Source organism: Larus michahellis, chromosome 29 (genome assembly GCF_964199755.1).
Source record: "Larus michahellis chromosome 29, bLarMic1.1, whole genome shotgun sequence".
Lineage (NCBI taxonomy): Eukaryota > Metazoa > Chordata > Aves > Charadriiformes > Laridae > Larus > Larus michahellis.
Window position 1 is genome coordinate 1058810 of NC_133924.1, and position 18522 is coordinate 1077331.

Below are 18522 nucleotides of genomic sequence, written 5' to 3' on the forward strand. Positions count from 1 at the left end.
TGGGAAAAGGTGGGATATGGCCACAGTGGTGGCTTCTCTGCTGTCTGATACTGGGGTTGGGCTGGATCACAGACCCCCAAAGAGCCGTGCCCAGGGTCGTGCCTCAGTTTCCCCACTGGAAAAGGTGGGATATGGCCATGGTGGTGGCTTCTCCGCTGTCTGATACCAGGGTTGGGCTGGCTCACAGCCCCCAAAGAGCCATGCCCAGGGTCGTGCCTCAGTTTCCCCACTGTAAAAGGTGGGATATGGCCACGGTGGTGGCTTCTCTGCTGCCTAATATTGGGGTTCAGCAGGATGACAGCCCCCAAAGAGCTGTGCCCAGGGTCATGCCTCAGTTTCCCCACTGGGAAAAGGTGGGATATGGCCACGGTGGTGGCTTCTCCGCCGTCTGATATTGGGGTTGGGCTGGATCACAGCCCCCAAAGGGCTGCCCCAGGGTCGTGCCTCAGTTTCCCCACTGGAAAAAGGGTGACAGGGTGGGATATTGCCATGGTGATGGCTTCTCCGCTGTCACATATTGGTGTTGGGCTGGATCACAGCTCCCAAAAGAGCCGTGCCCAGGGTCGTGCCTCAGTTTCCCCACTAGGAAAAGGGCGGGATATGGCCACAGTGGTGGCTTCTCCACTGTCTCATGTTGGGGTTCAGCCAGTCCACACCCCCCTCCAGAGCCGTGCCCAGGGTCGTGCCTCAGTTTTCCCGCTGGGAAAAGGTGGGATATAGCCATGGTGGTGGCTTCTCCGCTGTCTGATACCGGGGTTGGGCTGGCTCGCAGCCCCCAAAGAGCCGTGCCCAGGGTCGTGCCTCAGTTTCCCCACTGGGAAAAGGTGGGATATGGCCACAGTGGTGGCTTCTCCGCTGTCACATATTGGGGTTGGGCTGGCTCACAGCCCCCAAAGAGCCGTGCCCAGGGTCGTGCCTCAGTTTCCCCACTGGGAAAAGGTGGGATATGGCCACGGTGGTGGCTTCTCCGCTGTCACATATTGGGGTTGGGCTGGCTCACAGCCCCCAAAGAGCCATGCCCAGGGTCGTGCCTCAGTTTCCCCACTGGGAAAAGGTGGGATATTGCCATGGTGGTGGCTTCTCTGCTGCCTAATATTGGGGTTCAGCAGGATGACAGCCCCCAAAAAGCCGTGCTCAGGGTCGTGCCTCAGTTTCCCCACTGGGAAAGATGGGATATGGCCATGGTGGTGGCTTCTCCGCTGCCTAATATTGGGGTTCAGCAGGATCGCAGCTCCCCCCAGAGAGCCGTGCCCAGGGTCGTGCCTCGGTTTCCCCACTGGGCCAGGGCGCTGCCAAGCCCAGCCCTGGGGCACAGTTCACTTGGCTTCGCCCCTCGCTGGTGACGCAGGGCACCGGGGCCAAACCCCTTGGGCCGAGCCCTGAGGAGGAGGAGGAGCAGGTGGAGGAGGTGAAGGAGGAGGAGTGAGCCAGCTGGCAGCGGGGATGAAGGCAGGGCGACGCAGGCCGAAGGGACACCCGCCATGAGGCTGCTGGGGGTGCTGGGGCTGGCGCTGAGCTGCCGGGGGGCAGGTAGGATGTGTGGGGTGGGGGGACACGGGGCCAACGGGTTTAGGGCCACCGGGGCCACCCCGATGATCCCCTTCGTAGGCGCCTTCGTGATGCACGTGGCCAGCTTCTGCCCGCTGGCGGCCAACGGCTCGGCCCTGGCCTTCGACTTCGCCATCTTCTTCAACAAGAACCGGCTGGTTTGTTACGAGCCCGACGCCCGGCTCTTCTTCCCCTGCGACTGGGGGCTGCTGTACCGGGAGGCCATCCTGGTGGCCGCCATCCTCAACAGCAACAGCACCTGGGCGGCACGCGCCGAGGCCCGGCGGGAAGTGTGTCACCAACTGGCCCCTCACTTCTGGGCCTCCACGGGGCTGCGGCGGAGTGAGGGTCCCGCGGGGCCGGGCGCGGGGCGTTGGGGTGGGGGGGGGTGGGGGGCGCAGGGGGTTGTCGCACGGGGACCTTGCACGGGGCGTTGGGTGGGGGACGCGCGGGGACGTTGCACGGGGACGTTGTACGAGGACATTGCACGAGGCGTTGGGTGGGGAATGCGGGGGGGGGTGTTGCACGGGGTTGTTGCAGGGGAACGTTGCACGAGGACGTTGCACGGCGACTTGGGTGGGGAACGCGTGGGGTTGTTGCACGGGGACGTTGCACGGGGATGTTGTACGAGGACGTTGCATGGGGACTTGGGTGTGGAACGCATGGGGTCGTTGCATGGGGACCTTGCACGGGGACTTGGGTGGAGAATGCATGGGGACATTGTGCAGGGATATTGTACGGGGACATTGTGCGGGGACTTTGCACGAGGACGTTGCACGAGGCGTTGGGTGGGGAATGCAGGGGGTTGTTGCACGGAGGTGTTGCGTGGGGACGTTGCACGGGGACTTGGGTGGGGAACGCGTGGGGTTGTTGCACGGGGATGTTGTACAAGGCCAGTGCACGAGGACATTGGGTGGGGAATGCTTGGGGACGTTGCACGAGGATGTTTCACGGGGCCATTAAATGGGGACACTGGATGGGGACACTGGGGACATTGGACGGGGGCATTGCACGGGGGTCTCGCACGGGGACGTTGCACGAGGACCCCCCACGAGGCCATTGTGGGGTGAGGAAGGGACCGTCCCCAGCGCCTCCCGTCCCCTCTCTGCCCCAGCGCCGCCCCAAATCCGGATCGTCCCCGTCCCCGTCCCCAACGCCGCCGCCGCCGTCCACCTCACCTGCCACGTCTGGGGCTTCTACCCCCGCGAGGTGACCGTCCTCTGGCTGCGCAACGGGGACGCGGTGGCCTCCGAGGACACCCCCAAGCTCCTGCCCAACGGCGACTGGACCTACCAGACCCAGGCGACCCTGCGCGTCACCCCCGAATCTGGGGACACCTTCACCTGCTCGGTGCAACACGTCAGCCTGGAGCAACCCCTGCGGGAGCACTGGGGTGAGCGCGGGTGACGGGGACGTGGCACCCGGACACTTGGGTGCCCCCCCCACAATGGCTCAGCATGGCCCTTTTGTCTTCACCCCCCCACACACCCCCCCCATACCCTGCCTCCAGGTCCCGGCTTGTCCCCGGGGTTGACGGCGAAGGTGGCGGCGGCGGCGGTGACAATGACGCTGGGGCTGGTGGTCTTCGCCGCTGGCAACTTCATCTACTGCCGTCAGGCGCCGGGTGAGGGACACGTGTGGGGACACCCGGTGGGGGGGGAAACGCGCTGGGGGACACGGCGCCCACTGGAGTTAAGGGCCAGGGGGGGCTTAAGTTGTCTTCTTGTGTCTGCCAGGTCCTGGTGCTGGAGCTGGTCCCAGTTCTGGTCCTGGTCCTGGTGCTGGTCCTCATCTTGGTCCCAGTCCTGGTCCTGGTACTGGTTCTTGTCCCGGTCCTGGTCCCAGATCTGGTCCTTGTCCTGGTCCTGGTCCTGGTTCTGGTCCTGGTCCTAGTCTTGGTCCCAGTCCTGGTCCTGATCCTGGTCCTGGCCTTTGTCCTGGTCCTTTATCTCATCCCAGTCCCGGTTCTGGTCCCAGTTCTGGTCCCGGTTCCGGTCCTGGTCCTGGATCTCGTCCCAGTCCTGGCACTGGTCCTAGTCCTGGTCCCAGTCCTGGTTCTGGTCCTGGTCTTGGATCTGGTCCAGGTTCTGGTTCTGGTCCCAGTCGCCGCCCTGGTCCCTCCGTGGCCACGAGCGACTACCAAGTGACCAGACTCTGACCCCCCCCCCCCGCCCAAATAAAGACCCCCCCCGCTCCGTGGCTTGATCCGCCGTCACCTTTGTGAGCCGGGGGGGCGGGCAGAGCCCCCCAGTGCTCCCAGTTTGGGAGGCAGAAGTGTTACTGGGAGGGGGGGAGGGGTTAGCGCCACGGGCGGAAGCGGTGTTGGGGTGGGGGGGGGAACGACATGGACCTTTGGGTCCCCAGCCCAGTTTGGGGGGGTTGGGGGGGGGGAGGTGTGTGTGTGGGGTGGGGGGGTGGGGGTGTGTGTGTGTCCCATTGGGATCGAGCGGGGACAAAGCCGGGTGACACCCGGCCGCCGCGCTATGTCCGGGTGGTGGCCACCGCTTGGGTGGCCTTTGCCGGCAACTGGTGACGCCCGCTGGGTGCTGGCCCGTATTGGGTGCCCCATGGCCCGCCCCCCCCCCACTCTGTGGCATGGGGGGTGTGGGGGGGGGCCAGGCCGTGGGGTGCAGGCGGGTGGCCGGGGTGGGGGGGGACACACACAGAGAGCGGCTGGACGCCCCCGAAGCCACCCCGCCATGCTGGTGCTGCTGGCCCTGGCCCTGGGGGCCCGGGGGGCAGGTGAGGGTCACGGAAGGGGACGGGGGGACGGGGGGGGGGGGTGGACAAGGTGGGGGGGTGGGGATTGGGTGGGGGGGGAATTCGCTCAGTGGGACCTTGGGGATGGTTTGGGGGGGCTTGGTCCATGGGGCCCCGGGGATGGTTTGGGGGGGGGGGGCTTCACCCTATGGGACCTTGGGGACAGTTTGGGGGGGCTCTGCCCCATGGAACCCCAGGGATGGGGGGATGAGGTGGGGGGGGCTCAGTCCTGCAGGACCTTGGGGACAGTTTGAGGGGGCTCAGCCCTGTGGGACCCCAGGGACAGTCTGGGGGGGGGGCTTGCCCCATGGGACCCCAGGGACGGTTTGGCAGGTGGGGGCTCAGCCCTGTGGGACTTTGGGGACAGTCTGGGGGGGGGCTCTGCCCCATGGAACCCCAGGGATGGTTTGGGGGGGGGTGTCAGCCCTGTGGGATCTTGGGGACAATCTGGGGGGAGGGGGCTCAGCCCGTGGGACCCCAGGGATGGTTTGGGGGGGGCTCAGCCCTGTGGGATTTTGGGGACAGTCTGGGGGGGGCTCAGCCCTGTGGGATCTTGGGGACAGTTTGGGGGGGCTCTGTCCCATGGGACCCCAGGGATGGTTTGGGGGGGGCTTAGCCCTGTGGGACCTTGGGGACAGTCTGGGGGGGCTCTGACCCATGGGACCCCAGGGACAGTCTCAGGGGGAGGGGGCTCTGTCCCATGGGACCCCAGGGATGGTCTGGGGGGGGGCTCAGCCCTGTGGGACCTTGGGGACAGTCTGGGGGGGCTCTGACCCATGGGACCCCAGGGACAGTCTTGGGGGGGGGGGGGGCTCTGTCCCATGGGACCCCAGGGATTGTTTGGGGGGGCTCAGCCCTGTGGGACCTTGGGGACAGTTTGGGGGGGCTCAGCCCATGGGACCCCAGGGACAGTCTCGGGGGGGGGTGGGGGGCTCTGTCCCATGGGACCCCAGGGATGGTTTGGGGGGGCTCAGCCCCGCAGGACTCTGGGGATGGGTGGAGGGATGGGGATGGATGGAGGGATGGAGATGAGTGGAGATGGACAGGGATGGATGGAGGTGCATAGGGATGGATGGAGGGATGGAGATGGATGGGGATGGATGAAGGGGGATGGGGATGGATAGGGATGGAGATGGGTGGAGGGATGGGGACGGATGGAGATGGATGGAGGGATGGAGATGAGTGGAGATGGATAGGGATGGATGGAGGTGCATAGGGATGGATGGAGGGATGGAGGTGGACGGAGGGATGGAGATGGATGGAGGTGGATGGATGAAGATGGATGGGGATGGATAGGGATAGAGATGGGTGGAGGGATGGGGATGAATGGACATGGATGGGGTGGATGAAGATGGATGGGGATGGATAGGGATGGAGATGGATGGGGATAGGGGGATGGATGGGGATGGGGGATGGAGATGGATGGAGGGATGGAGGTGCATAGGGATGGATGGAGGGATGGAGATGGATGGGGATGGATGGAGGGATGGAGATGGATGGGGATGGATGAAAATGGATGGGGATGGATAGGAATGGAGATGGGTGGAGGGATGGGGACAGATGGAGGGATGGAGAAGGATGGAGGGATGGAGATGGATGGAGGGATGGGGATGGATGGAGATGGATGGGGTGGATGAAGATGGATGGGGATGGATAGGGATGGATGGGGGTGGATAGGGATGGAGATGGACGGAGGGATGGAGATGGGTGGAGGGATGGGGATGGATGGGGATGGTGATGGATGGAGGGATGGTGATGGAAGGAGGGATGGAGATGGATGGTGATGGAAGGAGGGATGGAGATGGATGGAGATGGACGGAGGGATGGGGATGGATGGAGGGATGGGGATGGATAGGGATTGATGGAGGGATGGAGAGAGATGGAGATGGGTGGAGGGATGGGGACGGATAGGGATGGAGATGGACGGAGGGATGGGGATGGATGGCGAGGGATGGGGGTGGCTGGAGGGACGAACAGAGGCAGCCCAGGAGATGCCACCTACCCGCGCATCCCCCTCGTAGGCGCCTTCGTGATGCACGTGGCCAGCTCCTGCCCGCTGGCGGCCAACGGCTCCGTGCTGGATTTCGACTTCAGCATCGTCTTCAACAAGAACCCGCTGGTTTGCTACGACTCCAATCACCGGCTCTTCGTCCCCTGTGACTGGGGGCTGCTCCACCAGGTGGCCACCAGGTTCGCCACCGTCCTCAACAACGGCAGCGCCTGGGTGGAGCGCGTCGAGGCCCGGCGTCAGGCTTGCCACCAACTGGTCCCCCAGTTCTGGGCCTCCACGGGGCTGCGGCAGAGTGAGCCCTGCGACGCACGGGGGCTTTGCTCGGGGACGTGGGGCAGGGTGTTGTGTTGGGGGGGGTTGCAGAGCATGTTGCATGGGGCGGGGGGGGGGTTGTGTGGGGCTGTTGCATGGGGACATTGCATGGGAATGTTGCACAGGGACATGTCATGGGGACGTTGCATGGGAACGCTGCTTGGGGACATTTTATGGGGACGTTCCCTGGGGATGTTGCTTGGGGACGTTGCATGGGGACATTGTATGAAGGTGTTCCATGGGGACGTTGCTTGGGGACGTTGCTTGGGGACGTTGCTTGGGGACGTTGCTTGAGGACATTGCACGGGGACATTGCATGGGGACGTTGCATGGGAACATTGCATGGGGACGTTCCATGGGGATGTTGCTTGGGGACGTTGCATGGGGACATTGTATGAAAGCGTTCCATGGGGACATTGCATGGGGATGTAGCTTGAGGACGTTGTATGGGGACATTGCTTGGGGACGTTGCACAGGGATGTTGCATGGGAACATTCCATGAGGTCGTTGCATGGGGATGTTGCACGGGAACGTTGCATGGGGACGTTGTTTGAGGACGTTCCATGGGGACGTTGCTTGAGGACTTTGCATGGGGACGTTGCACGGGGACGTTGCATGAGGACGTTGCATGGGGACGTTGCCTGGGGATGTTGCCTGGGGATGTTGCACAGGGACGTTGCACGGGAACGTTGCATGAGGACGTTCCATTGAGACGTTGCATGGGAACGTTCCGTGGGGACCTTGCATGGGAATGTTGCATGGGGATGTTGCATGGGGACGTTCCATGGGGACGTTCCATGGGGATGTTGCCTGGGGACGTTGCATGGGGACATTGCATGAGGATGTTCCATTGAGATGTTGCACGGGAACGTTCCATGGGGATGTTGCTTGAGGACTTTGCTTGGGGACGTTGCATGGGGATGTTGCCTGGGGATGTTGCACGGGGACGTTGTATGAGGACGTTCCGTTGAGACGTTGCATGGGAACGTTCTGTGGGGATGTTGCATGGGGACATTGCTTGGGGACATTGCTTGGGGACATTGCACGATAATGTTCCATGGGGACGTTGCACAACCACATTGCACCGAGCAGTGCCCAGAGCGTGTTGCCTGGGGACGTCGCTTGGGGACATCACCCAGGGTGGGGAGGGGGACTCACCCCCGCCCTGATTGTCCCCCCAGCGCCACCCCAAGCCCTCATCGTCTCCTCCAAGACGAGAAATGCCCGGGCACCTGTTCTCCTCACCTGCTACGTCTGGGGCTTCTACCCCTCCGAGGTGACCGTCATCTGGCTGCACAACGGGGACATCGTGGGTCCCGGTGACCACCCCCCCATCTCCGCCATCCCCAACGGTGACTGGACCTACCAGACGCAGGTGACCTTGATGGTGGCCCCGGTGGCCGGGGACACCTTCACCTGCTCGGTGCAACACGCCAGCCTGGGCCAGCCCCTCCTGGAGGACTGGAGTGAGTTGGGTGGTGGGGACCCGGGGACCCGGCCACCGGGGTCCTTGTCATTGTCATTGCTCACCCCCCACCCCCCACTCCCCCCGCCGTGTCCCCGCAGGTCCTGGCTTGTCCCCGGGGTTGACGTTGAAGGTGGCGGCGGCCACCGTGATGATGGCGTTGGGGCTCGGCTTCTTCATCGCCGGCGTCTACCAGTACCGGGCCAGGCCACCAGCGCCGGGTGAGCACTGGGCGGGGGGACAGGGACAGGGACAATGGCCGGGGGGGGGGGGGACGGGACGACGGGAGAGGGACAGTGGCTTGGGGTGACATGGACCCTCCTCACCCCTCTCCTCCCTCTCGCAGGTTACACTCCCCTCCCCGGAGACAACTACCCCGCAGGTAATGTCACATCCAGCCTGTCCCCGTCCCCTGTCCCCAAGGGGTGGCGTCACCCCTTCTGCCACCCCGTGTGTGTGCGCGCGTGTGTGTGTCCCCCCAGGCAGCATCTGAGGACCCCCAGGACGGTGACGTCCCGGCCCCGACGGCTCCTCCGCGTCCCCGTCACCCCGGGGGTGACGGCGCGGTGCTCGCAATAAAGAAGCTCCAGGGTGGCCTGGCGGTGACGGGGGTGGTTCGGCAGCGGGTCCCCGCCGTGTCCCCAGCCAGGGGAGGGGCCGCAGGGTGGAGGTGGCACCAGCAGGACCCGGCACGAGGGACATCGTGTGCCGGGCACGGGGGCTGTGGGGGGGCATGTCATCCGTGATGCCAGGCACGAGGGACCCCGGGCACGAGGGACCCCGGGCACAAGGGACCCCAGGCACAGGCAGTGACACCAAGCACAAGGGACACTGGCACAAGGGACACCGGGCACAAGTGACACCTGGCACTGGTGATGCCAGGCACAAGGGACACTGGGCACAAGGGACATCGGGCACAAGTGTCACCAGGCATGAGGGACACCAGGCATGAGGGACACCAAGCACAAGTGACACTGGACACAAGAGACACCGGGCACAAGTGACGCCAGGGACAAGGGACACCAGGCACAAGTGACATCAGGCATGAGGGACACTGAGCACAAGTGACACCAGGCACAAGTGACACCAGGCAGGTGGGACACCGGGCACAAGGGACACCAGGCACAAGTGGCACCTGGCACCAGCGATGCCAGGCACAAGGGACACTGGGCACAAGGGACATCAGGCACAAGTGTCACCAGGCATGAGGGACACCAGGCATGAGGGACACCAAGCACAAGTGACACCGGACACAAGGGACACCGGGCACAAGTGACGCCAGGGACAAGGGACACCAGGCACAAGTGACATCAGGCATGAGGGACACTGAGCACAAGTGACACCAGGCACAAGTGACACCTGGCACTGGTGATGCCAGGCACAAGGGACACTGGGCACAAGGGACATCGGGCACAAGTGTCACCAGGCACGAGGGACACCAGGCATGAGGGACACCAGGGACAAGGGACACCAGGCACAAGGGACACCAGGCACAAGGGACACTGGGCACAAGGGACACCAGGCACAAGTGGCACCTGGCACCGGTGATGCCTGGCACAAGGGACACCGGGCATAAGTGACACCGGGCACAAGTGACACCAAGCACAAGTGACACCAGGCATGAGGGACACCAAACACAAGGGACACCAGACACAAGTGACACCGGGCAGAAGTGACACAAGGCACTGGTGATGCCAGGCACAAGGGACACCGGGCACAAGTGTCACCGGGTGCAAGAGACACTTGCCACCAGCCCCAGAAGGGTGCCCGTGGTGTTTCCTGGGGTTATTTTACCGCTTTTCCGGCTTTTTCACCCCCCCACCCCCCCCAGAGAGTGGGGCAAGCCGTGGGGCACGGACACGGGGGTGCCGGGGTGCCCCGGGGGAAGGGGACAAGACCAGGGACGGGGTGGGGGGTGGGGGGGGGCTGGTGGCCCCCAGGGGTGACCCCGGGCTGGGGGGACACGGGCAGGGCGGCGGTGCGGGTTGGCGGGGGGGGGGGGGGGCGTGGTGTCTCAGGGCCCTGAGGAGGGTCTGGGGGGGCTGAGGACGGGGCTGGCCCCGGGGGGGGGGGCGGTCCCGGGACGAGGGTCGCGGAGGGGGGGTCAAGGGGTCCCGGGAGGGGGGTCGGGGGGATCCGGGGGTGGGGGGGGGGGCTGCCGCGGGTGGGTCCCGGGACGAGGGTCCCAGCGGGAGTCGGGGGGTCCCGGGGAGGGGTCGGGGGGTTCCGGGGGGGTCCCGAGGGTCCCCTGTGCCGTCCCCCCCCCACCCCGCAGCGCTGCCTGCGGCGCTTTCGCTTTCGTTTCCCCCATCCCGCGGGATCTGCCCGGCGACCGGTGACGTCAAGCACGGGGCGAGACGTTGATTGGCGAGCGGGAAGGCGGCCTCTCCAATCGCGGGACGCGACAGGCTCGGGGCGAGGGGGGGGGGGGGTCCCCTCCACCTCCCTGTCCACCCATGAGACCCCCTCCGGTTCCCCTTGCCCCTTTGGGGCTCCTTGTCCCTACTGTGCCTCGCCCCCCCCGCAGTAGGAAAGTGCCCTCTTCACACGGGCAGGCGCCCTCAACAAACATGGCCGCTCCGGCTTCGCCAGCGCCCTCTGCGCATGCGCAAGAGGCAGTCCGGCCTTTCCTTTGTGCGCATGTGCAAAGGGCATCGGTGAGGGCGGAAGTGCGGCGTCGCTCGGGGCTTTGCGCATGCGCGGGCGGAAGTACTCGCCCGCCCCTGGATAAGAGGCCGGGAAACCCCATCACGGCCCTTTTTCCTGCCCGTAGCCGCCGCCGCCGCCATGTGAGTGCGGCGGGACCGGGGCTTCGCCGGGCCTGGAGGGGGGGGCCGGGGCTCCGGAGGGGCTGGAAGGGTGCCTGAGAGGTGTGGGAGGGGGGCTGTGAGGGCTCCTGGGGCCGGGATTTGGGGCTGGGGGGGCTCTGAGGTGGGAATTGAGGGGTTGAGGCCTGTTGGGGGGGGCTGAGGTAGCGGTTGGGGGGCTCTGAGGTGGGAGTTTGGAGGCTGAGGAGGTCTTTGGGGGGGGGGGTGTGGTCCTGAAGGGGGAGTTAGGGGGGGTCAGGCCTGTGGCGTGGCCTTGAGGTGGGAGTTGGGGGGCTCTGAGGTGGGAGTTGGGGTGCTCAGGCCTGTGGAGGGGCTCTGAGGCCTCTTGGGGGGGCCTGAGGTGGGAATTGGGGGGCTCTGAGGTGGGATTTGGGGGGGGCTTCAGGTCTTCGTGTGGAGTCCTGAAGAGGGAGTTGAGGGAGGGGGCTCAGGTCTGTGGGGAGGCTCTGAGGCATATTGGGGGTGCTGAGGTGGCAGCTGGGCGGCTGAGGCCTCTTGGGGGGGGCCTGAGGTGGGAGTTGGGGGGCTCTCGCCTGGGGGAGAGCCTCTGAGGTGGGAGTTGGGGGGCTGAGGCCTCTTGGGGGGGGGGCTGAGGTGGGAGTTGGGGGGCTCTAGCCTGGGGGGAGCCTCTGAGGTGGGAGTTGGGGGCTGAGGCCTCTTGGGGGGGCCCGAGGTGGGAGTTGGGGGGGCTGAGGTCTTTGGATGGGGCCCTGAATGGGGATTTGGGGGACTCAGGCCTGTGGGAGTTGGTGGGGCTGAGGGCTGTTGGGGAGGCCCTGAGATAGGAGTTGGGGGCTCAGGCCTGTGGGGCAGGCCCCCAGATGAGAACTGAGGGGCTCTTGAGGGGGGGAGGAGAGGGCTGTGCATTTTTTTGGGGGGGGGAGTGTGTCTGTAGGGTTCGGGGGGGGGGCCTGCCCATAGGGATGAACTGGAGGGGGGGTGCCTTAAAGGAGCTTGGTGGCTTCTTGGGGTGGGATGGGGCCTGTTTTGGGGGGGTCTGGAGGGAGTTTGGGGTGTCTCTGCTCTGGGGGGGGGGAGGTTTCCTTGTGCCCCCCAGTAGCTGCTCTTTGTGCTCCCCAGGAACACTGGGACTGTGTCCCCATTCCTCACGTCGCACCGTAACACCCACAAACACCAGACCCTTGGGGGGTGGGTGGGGGGGGTCCTTTGTTGGTGGGGACACCCCTCCCCCTGTGTCACCAAGCCCTGTCAGCCCCCCACACCCCGTGTCACCTTCAGGGCTTGGGGACACCCCTGGGCCCCCTTTGTCACCTCTGGGAGGTTTAGATCCCCCCCACCCATGGGTGCTTGAATACCCCGTGAAGGGTGTTTGGGGTGTGGGGGGGTGTTTGGGGTGTGGGGGGCTACCCAGTACCCCGTGAAAAGTCCTGGGGTGCCCCTAGAGCCTTCCCAGTTTATACTGGGAAGGGTGTTTTAACCCCACTGGGACGCGTAGGCGTTTAGTTTTTCCTTTTATTTTAAAAGGGGGTTGGGTTTAGATCTGCGCAATTAGGAGGTTTTGGGGGGATTATGGAGGGGAGGGGGGAATTATGAGGGGAAGGGGGGAGACACAAGCCCATCTCCTCACCCCAATCCCATTCTCCCCTCCCAGTATGACCGACTGGGAGACAGCCCCCGCTGTCACCGAGACCCCTGACATCAAACTCTTTGGCAAAATGGAGCACCGACGACGTGCAGATCACGAAATTTCCTCCAGGTATTATTTTTGAGGGGGTGGGCAAAAAAAAAAAAAGGGGGGGGAATTTTCTCCCGTTTTTCTCCGGCGGCGGGAGGGTTCTGACGTCGTTATCGCGACAGGATTACATCGCAGTGAAGGAAAAATATGCCAAGTACCTGCCCCACAGCGCCGGGCGGCTACGCGGCCAAGAGGTTCCGTAAAGCCCAGTGTCCCATCGTGGAACGTCTCACCAATTCCATGATGATGCACGGCCGGAACAACGGCAAGAAGTTAATGACGGTGCGCATCGTTAAGCACGCCTTCGAGATCATCCATCTGCTCACCGGGGAGGTGAGGAGGGGGCTGGGGAGGGGGGGGCGGGGGTTGAGGGGGTGGGTTTGGGTCCTGGGTAGGGAGTTTTGGGGTGCTAGGGTTGGGTTTAGAGGGCTGGGGGGGTGGGGTTGGGTCCTAGAGGGTGTTTTAGGGGGCTGGGAGGGGGCGGTTTCGGGGCTGGGGGGTTGGTTTGGGTCCTAGAGGGTGTTTTAGGGGCTGGGAGGGGGTGGTTTGTGTCCTAAGAGGGCTTTTAGGGGGCTGGAAAGGGTTTTGGGGTGCTGGGAGGGGGCAGTTTGGGGGGCTGGGGGGGTGGGTTTGGGTCCTAGAGGGGGCGTTTGAGGTCTGGGGAGGTGATTTTGGGGCTGGAGGTGTGGGTTTGGGCCCTAAGGGGTATTTTAGGGGGCTGGAAAGGGTTTTGGGGGGCTGGGAGGGGGCAGTTTGGGGGCTGGGGGGGTGGGTTTGGGCCCTAAGGGGTGTTTTAGGGGGCTGGGGGGGTGGGTTTGGGTCCTAAGGGGTGTTTTGGGGGGCTGGGAGGGGGTGGTTTGGGAATTGGGGGGGTGGGTTTGGTTTTTGGGGTGCTGGGGATTGGTTTTAGGGTGCTGGGGGGGTTGGTTTGGGTCCTAGAGGGTGTTTTAGGGTGCTGGGGGGGTGGGTTTGGGTCTTTAGGGGGCTGGAGTGGGGTTGGTTTTTGGGGGGGGGGGGGGGGGTGGTTTTTTGGGGTGTTGAGGGGATGGTTTTAGGGTGCTGGGGGTTGGTTTTGGGGTATTTTTGGGTGCTGGAAGGGTGGGTTTGGGTCCTGGGGGGGGGGGGTGTTTTTGGGTGGTGCTGGGAGGGGTTGGATTTGGGTGCTGGGGCGAGGGGGGGGCAGAGGTTTTTTTGGGGGGTTTTGGGTCCTGGGGGGTGTTTTTTGGGTGTTGGGGGGAGGTTTTTTGGGGTGCTGAAGGGGGTGGGGGCTTTAGGGTGCTGGGGGGTTGGTTTGGGGTATTTTTGGGTGCCGGAGGGGTGTTTATGGGTCCTGAAGGAATGTTTAGGGTGCTGTTGGGGTGTTATTTTTGGGTGCTGGGGGGGTAGGTTTTTTGGGGTGCTGGAAATGAGGTTTTAGGGCGCTGGGGGGGTCGTTTTTGGGTGCTGGAGGAGGGTTTTTAGGGTGCCGAGGGGTTGGGTTTGGGGTGTTTGCGGGTCCTGGGGGGTGTTTTAGGGTGCTGTTGGGGGTTGGATTTAGGTGCTGGGGGGGGGGGGGGAAGGTTTTTTGGGGTGCTGGGGGGGGGCGATTTTGGGTTCTGGGAGTTTGTTTGGGGGTATTTTGGGGGGCTGGAGGGGTGGTTTGGGGTCCGGGGGGGGGTGTTTTAGGGTGCTGTTTTGGGGGGGGGGAGACTTTTTGGGGTGTTGAGGGGGGTGGGTTTTGGGTGCTGGGTGCTGGTTTTTGGGGTGCTGGGCGGGTTGGTTTTAGAGTATTTTTGGGTGCTGGAGGGGTGGTTTTGGGTGCTTGGAGGGGGAGGTTTTTTGGGGTGTTGAGGGGGTGGGTTTTGGGGTGCTGGGGGTTGGTTGGGGGGGTATTTTTGGGGTGCTGGGGGGGTGTGTGTGTGCGTGTGTTTTTTGGGGGTGCTGATCTTTCTTCCCCCCCCTCTCCCCTCCTTCCCAGAATCCCCTGCAAGTCCTGGTGAACGCCATCATCAACTCCGGCCCCCGGGAGGATTCCACCCGCATCGGTCGCGCCGGCACCGTCCGTCGCCAGGCTGTGGACGTGTCGCCCCTGCGCCGCGTCAACCAGGTAACACCCCCCCCCCCCCCCGGTCCCTTCCATGCCTATGCCCCCAGGGGCTGCCGCCCGCCTTGGCCCCGTGTCCCCAACGTCCCTTTTAATGTCCCCGAAGGCCATCTGGCTCTTGTGCACCGGGGCCCGCGAAGCCGCTTTCCGCAACATCAAAACCATCGCCGAGTGTTTGGCCGACGAACTCATCAACGCTGCCAAGGTAAGGAGAAAGGGGGGGGGACACGACGACACACACCCTGCTGTCACCTCTCACAACTTGGGGACAACCAACCCCCCCCCAAAAAACTGATTTACACCCATTTAAACCTCCCCCCCCCTTTCCCCAGGGTTCTTCCAACTCTTACGCCATCAAGAAGAAGGACGAACTGGAGCGTGTGGCCAAGTCCAACCGTTAAAAAGCCACCTGTGTCACCCCCCCCGCAATAAAAGCCACTCGTTTTATGGCCCCTCTTGCTCTTCCCTGTGCTGTGGGGCTGGGGGGGGCGGGGGTGGGGAGGGCGGGACGTGACATGCCGTTGAGGTTTTGGGGAGAAATTTGGGTGTGGGGTGCGGCTCCACGTCCTTCTTGTCCCTTTCCGTGTCCCCTGCCTCCGTTTCTCCCCACCCCCCCCGGGAAAAGTGGGGTGCCCCCCCCCTTTTTTTTTCCACCCCATTTTTCCCCTCTGGAGGAGGCGGGGGGGGGTGGGGTGTGTGTGTAGGGGGGGGAAGCGGCGCCCAGCCACTGGGGAGGGGCAGAAGGCGGAAGAAAAAGTCGGGATAAATAAAGCCGGGGAGGGATCTGGCACCTCCCCACGGCCGGGAAGGAGCGGGATCTGCTCTGGAAACCGGCTCCTGGTGGGAAGGGGGGGTCAGAACCCCCCCCTCCGCCCCCCCCAGCAAGGCTGGTGTGGGGTTTTTTGGGGGTGCCCTTCAAGCGTGAGGGAGGGGGGGATCCCTTGTGTTGTCCACCCGCCCCCCCGGCCCCGGCTCACGAAAGCAGGGTGTGACGGTGACGGACGTCCTTGATCCTCGAGGAGCTCCGGCCGGTGACACCTTGGGGTGCAGGTGAGAAGGGGGGGCTTGAGGGCCCCCCCCCCCCTTCAAATTAAGTTGGGGCGGGGGGGGGCAGGTTGTGGTGGGGCCACTGGTTGAACCTGGGAGCGGGTGTGACCGCTTGTATTTCCACCTTGAATTATTTTGGGGGGGGATTCGGTGGCACCAAGGGGGGTTCTTGGCCAGGGTTTGGCGGGGGGGGGGGGACAGGGACAGGTGGATTTTGGGGGGGGGGGGGGGGGGCGGGGCGTTTTGGTGTGTGGGTATCTGGTCCCCCCGTCCCCCCCCCCGAAACTCCCGGAATTGTCCTTATCGCTGCTGGCTGAACTCTGTCCTGCTCTTTCCGCCTGTCAGGGACGTCACCTGCCGCTGACACCCCCGGCCATGGCTGGGGACGCCGAGGGGTGTCCCCCCCCCGCCCTGGATTGCGTCATCTGCTTCGCCCCCTACGACCGCCTCTTCAAGGTGCCCAAAATTTTGGGGTGCGGCCACACTTTCTGCCTCGAATGCTTGGCCAAAGTCACCCTGGTGACCCCCGCCCCCCCCCGGGCTTTGCTTTGCCCCATCTGCCGCCGCCCCACGGCCTTGCCCCGCCGTCGCGGCCCCCCCGCTTTGCCCACCCCCCCCCATATCCTGGATCTCCTCCCCCCTGGTCCCACCGCCTCCGTCCGCTTCAACCGACCCAAGGGGCTCCTCTATGTGTCCCCCCCCCGACGCCCCAGACCCCGCGATGAGCTCCCCACCGTCACCCTCAGCTTAGAATTGGGGCCGCCTGACCCCCCCGACCCCCCCGCCAACCCCTCCGGGCTCTCGGAGCGGTGGTCCCTCTACCGAGCGGTGGCTTTGACGGTGGTCTTGACGGTGGCGGGGGTGTTGGTGTTCTGCGGGGTCTTCCTCTTCTTCCTCCAGCCCGTGGCGTGTGGCGAGGGGGGGCCGGTGACAAACAGCACCTGGGGGGGGGAGCCAGACTGGCCCCCATATTAAGAGGCCCGCCCCCCATCTCCATGTCACAGACCCCCAGGGGTTCTTGGTGGCCCCCATGGGGGGACATGTCCCCGCTGCTCTCTGGGCTCGTGTCTTCGCCTACGTGTGGCTCCAAGGGGGGGGGCACCCACCTGGGGGTCAGGATTTTTTGGCGGGCGGGGGGGGACGGGACGGGACACAGGAGCGACACACAACACACAGGACCAGCCCTGTCCCTCCCCCCATATTAAATGGGGGGGGGGGTGTGTGTGTTTCCTGGATGCCAACTGTGTCCTGGTGCTTTTCCGACCCTGATCCCAAGGACAAACCCTCCCACCACCACCACCACCTCGCCTGTGCCCCCCCCGCCCCCTCCGGGGTCACATCCCGTGGTTGCAGGCTGGGTTTTTGGGCTGTAAACCGCCGGTTTTGGTTCAGCGGAGGGAGAGGAACGGGGGGATCCCTTCCTCTGGGGTGCCTGATGGAGGGGTTTGGGGGTAATTAGGGGTGACAGGGTATTTAATTTCCTTCCCCCCCCTCCCCCCCCCCGGCATTTTCCACCCTCCCCACGGCACCTGGCACGGCCACCGCCTTCCCCAGCCCCTATCGGCACCGTCCCTGGTACCGGTGGCACTGGGTGGGGACGGTGTTTGGGGACAATGTGTGTTTTGGGGGGGGGGGGGGTTGGACGTGGGGGGGAACAGGGATTATTTGTTGGGGTTTTTTTGGGGGGGGTTGACATCAAAGCAAGGACACGAGGCGGGGGCGGGGGTTGGTTGTAGCTGGTGCTGGAGAGGCTGGATCCAGGACGATCCAGGAACAGTCGGATCCAGAACCAGGCTGGACCCACGAGCAATTACATCAAACAACAGTCGGACCCAGGAACAATCAGATCCGGGAACAGCCAGGATCCAGCACCAGGCTGGATCCAGGAACAGCCGGATCCGGCACCAGCCTGGATGCACAACCAACTGGATCCAGGATCAGGCCAAACCCAGGAACAGTCGGACCCAGGAACAATGAAATCCAGGACCTGGCTGGATCCGGGAACAGCCGGAGCCGGCACCAGCCTGGATCCACAACCAACTGGATCCAGGATCAGGCCAAACCCAGCAATAGTCGGACCCAGGAACAATGAAATCCAGGAGCAGGCTGGATCCAGGACCAGGCTCCATCTGGGACCAGGCCGGATCCAGGATCACACGGAGCCAGAACCAGGCTGGGTCCAGGAACAGTCAGATCCGGGACCAGGCTCGATCCAGGAACGGTCAGATCCAGGATGGGCCAGAATCTGGGAACAGCCAGATCTGGCACCAAGCTGGATCCGTGACCAACTGGATCCAGGATCAGGCTGCACCCAGGAAAAATCAGATCTGGGAACCGCCTGGATCTGGGACTAGCCTGGACCCAGGAACAGCCTAGATTGAGGATCGTCCAGATCTAGGAATATCCAGGTTCCAAGAACAATCAGATCCAGGACCAGCCTGGCTTCACAACCAGATCTGGAGTCAGGCTGGACCCAGGAATGATCAAATCCAGAAACAGCCCGGATCTGGGATCAGGGTGGATCCGGGACCGGCCTGGACCCAGGAACAGCCCAGATCGAGGGTCGTCCGGATCCAGGAATATCCTGGTTCCAGGCACAATCAGATCCAGGACCAGCCTGGATCCATGATGAGATGGATCCAGAATCAGGCCTGATCCAGGAACAGCCTGGATCAGGGATCCAGGAACAGTCGGACCCAGGACCAGCCCGGATCTGGGATCAGCCAGTTCCTTTCCTTGGATTCACCGTCACCCCCTGCCCCTGAGCTGAGC

General features: G+C 64.2%; 4 protein-coding genes across 4 annotated transcripts; all 4 read left to right on the top strand.

Annotated features, from left to right (window-relative positions):
• Nucleotides 1-1436: 1436 nt before the first annotated feature.
• On the top strand, nt 1437-3706 carry LOC141735168 (HLA class II histocompatibility antigen, DM beta chain-like). The gene is made up of 5 exons (XM_074567749.1): nt 1437-1530; nt 1609-1890; nt 2663-2941; nt 3059-3172; nt 3285-3706. Exons 1-5 carry the CDS (start codon nt 1482-1484, stop codon nt 3704-3706), a joined length of 1146 nt encoding a protein of 381 aa, XP_074423850.1. The 5' UTR covers nt 1437-1481.
• A 131-nt stretch (nt 3707-3837) lies between these two features.
• On the top strand, nt 3838-9919 carry LOC141735178 (HLA class II histocompatibility antigen, DM beta chain-like). The gene is made up of 6 exons (XM_074567768.1): nt 3838-4290; nt 6330-6611; nt 7813-8097; nt 8198-8317; nt 8443-8478; nt 8579-9919. The coding sequence occupies exons 1-6, from the start codon at nt 4032-4034 to the stop codon at nt 8587-8589; spliced, it is 993 nt and encodes a 330-aa protein (XP_074423869.1). The 5' UTR covers nt 3838-4031; the 3' UTR covers nt 8590-9919.
• A 2618-nt stretch (nt 9920-12537) lies between these two features.
• Nucleotides 12538-15155, top strand: RPS5 (ribosomal protein S5). Its single transcript, XM_074567862.1, is given in 7 exon segments — nt 12538-12597; nt 12599-12618; nt 12718-12799; nt 12801-12953; nt 14578-14706; nt 14810-14908; nt 15036-15155. Coding segments are annotated over 7 exon segments (612 nt in total). The 3' UTR covers nt 15105-15155.
• An 8-nt stretch (nt 15156-15163) lies between these two features.
• RNF225 (ring finger protein 225) lies at nt 15164-17383 on the top strand. Its single transcript, XM_074567839.1, has 2 exons — nt 15164-15753; nt 16096-17383. The coding sequence occupies exon 2, from the start codon at nt 16126-16128 to the stop codon at nt 16723-16725; it is 600 nt and encodes a 199-aa protein (XP_074423940.1). The 5' UTR covers nt 15164-15753; nt 16096-16125; the 3' UTR covers nt 16726-17383.
• The last annotated feature ends 1139 nt before the right edge of the window (nt 17384-18522 follow it).

Bases quoted from the DNA above. Each gene is read 5' to 3' on its own strand.
- LOC141735168 (XM_074567749.1), top strand. From the start codon at position 1,482: ATGAGGCTGCTGGGGGTGCTGGGGCTGGCGCTGAGCTGCCGGGGGGCA. The intron at 1,891-2,662 runs GTGAGGGTCCCG...TCTCTGCCCCAG, and splicing joins CTCCACGGGGCTGCGGCGGA to CGCCGCCCCAAATCCGGATC. The intron at 3,173-3,284 runs GTGAGGGACACG...TGTGTCTGCCAG, and splicing joins CTACTGCCGTCAGGCGCCGG to GTCCTGGTGCTGGAGCTGGT.
- LOC141735178 (XM_074567768.1), top strand. From the start codon at position 4,032: ATGTCCGGGTGGTGGCCACCGCTTGGGTGGCCTTTGCCGGCAACTGGT. The intron at 4,291-6,329 runs GTGAGGGTCACG...TCCCCCTCGTAG, and splicing joins CCTGGGGGCCCGGGGGGCAG to GCGCCTTCGTGATGCACGTG. The intron at 8,098-8,197 runs GTGAGTTGGGTG...GTGTCCCCGCAG, and splicing joins GCCCCTCCTGGAGGACTGGA to GTCCTGGCTTGTCCCCGGGG.
- RNF225 (XM_074567839.1), top strand. From the start codon at position 16,126: ATGGCTGGGGACGCCGAGGGGTGTCCCCCCCCCGCCCTGGATTGCGTC.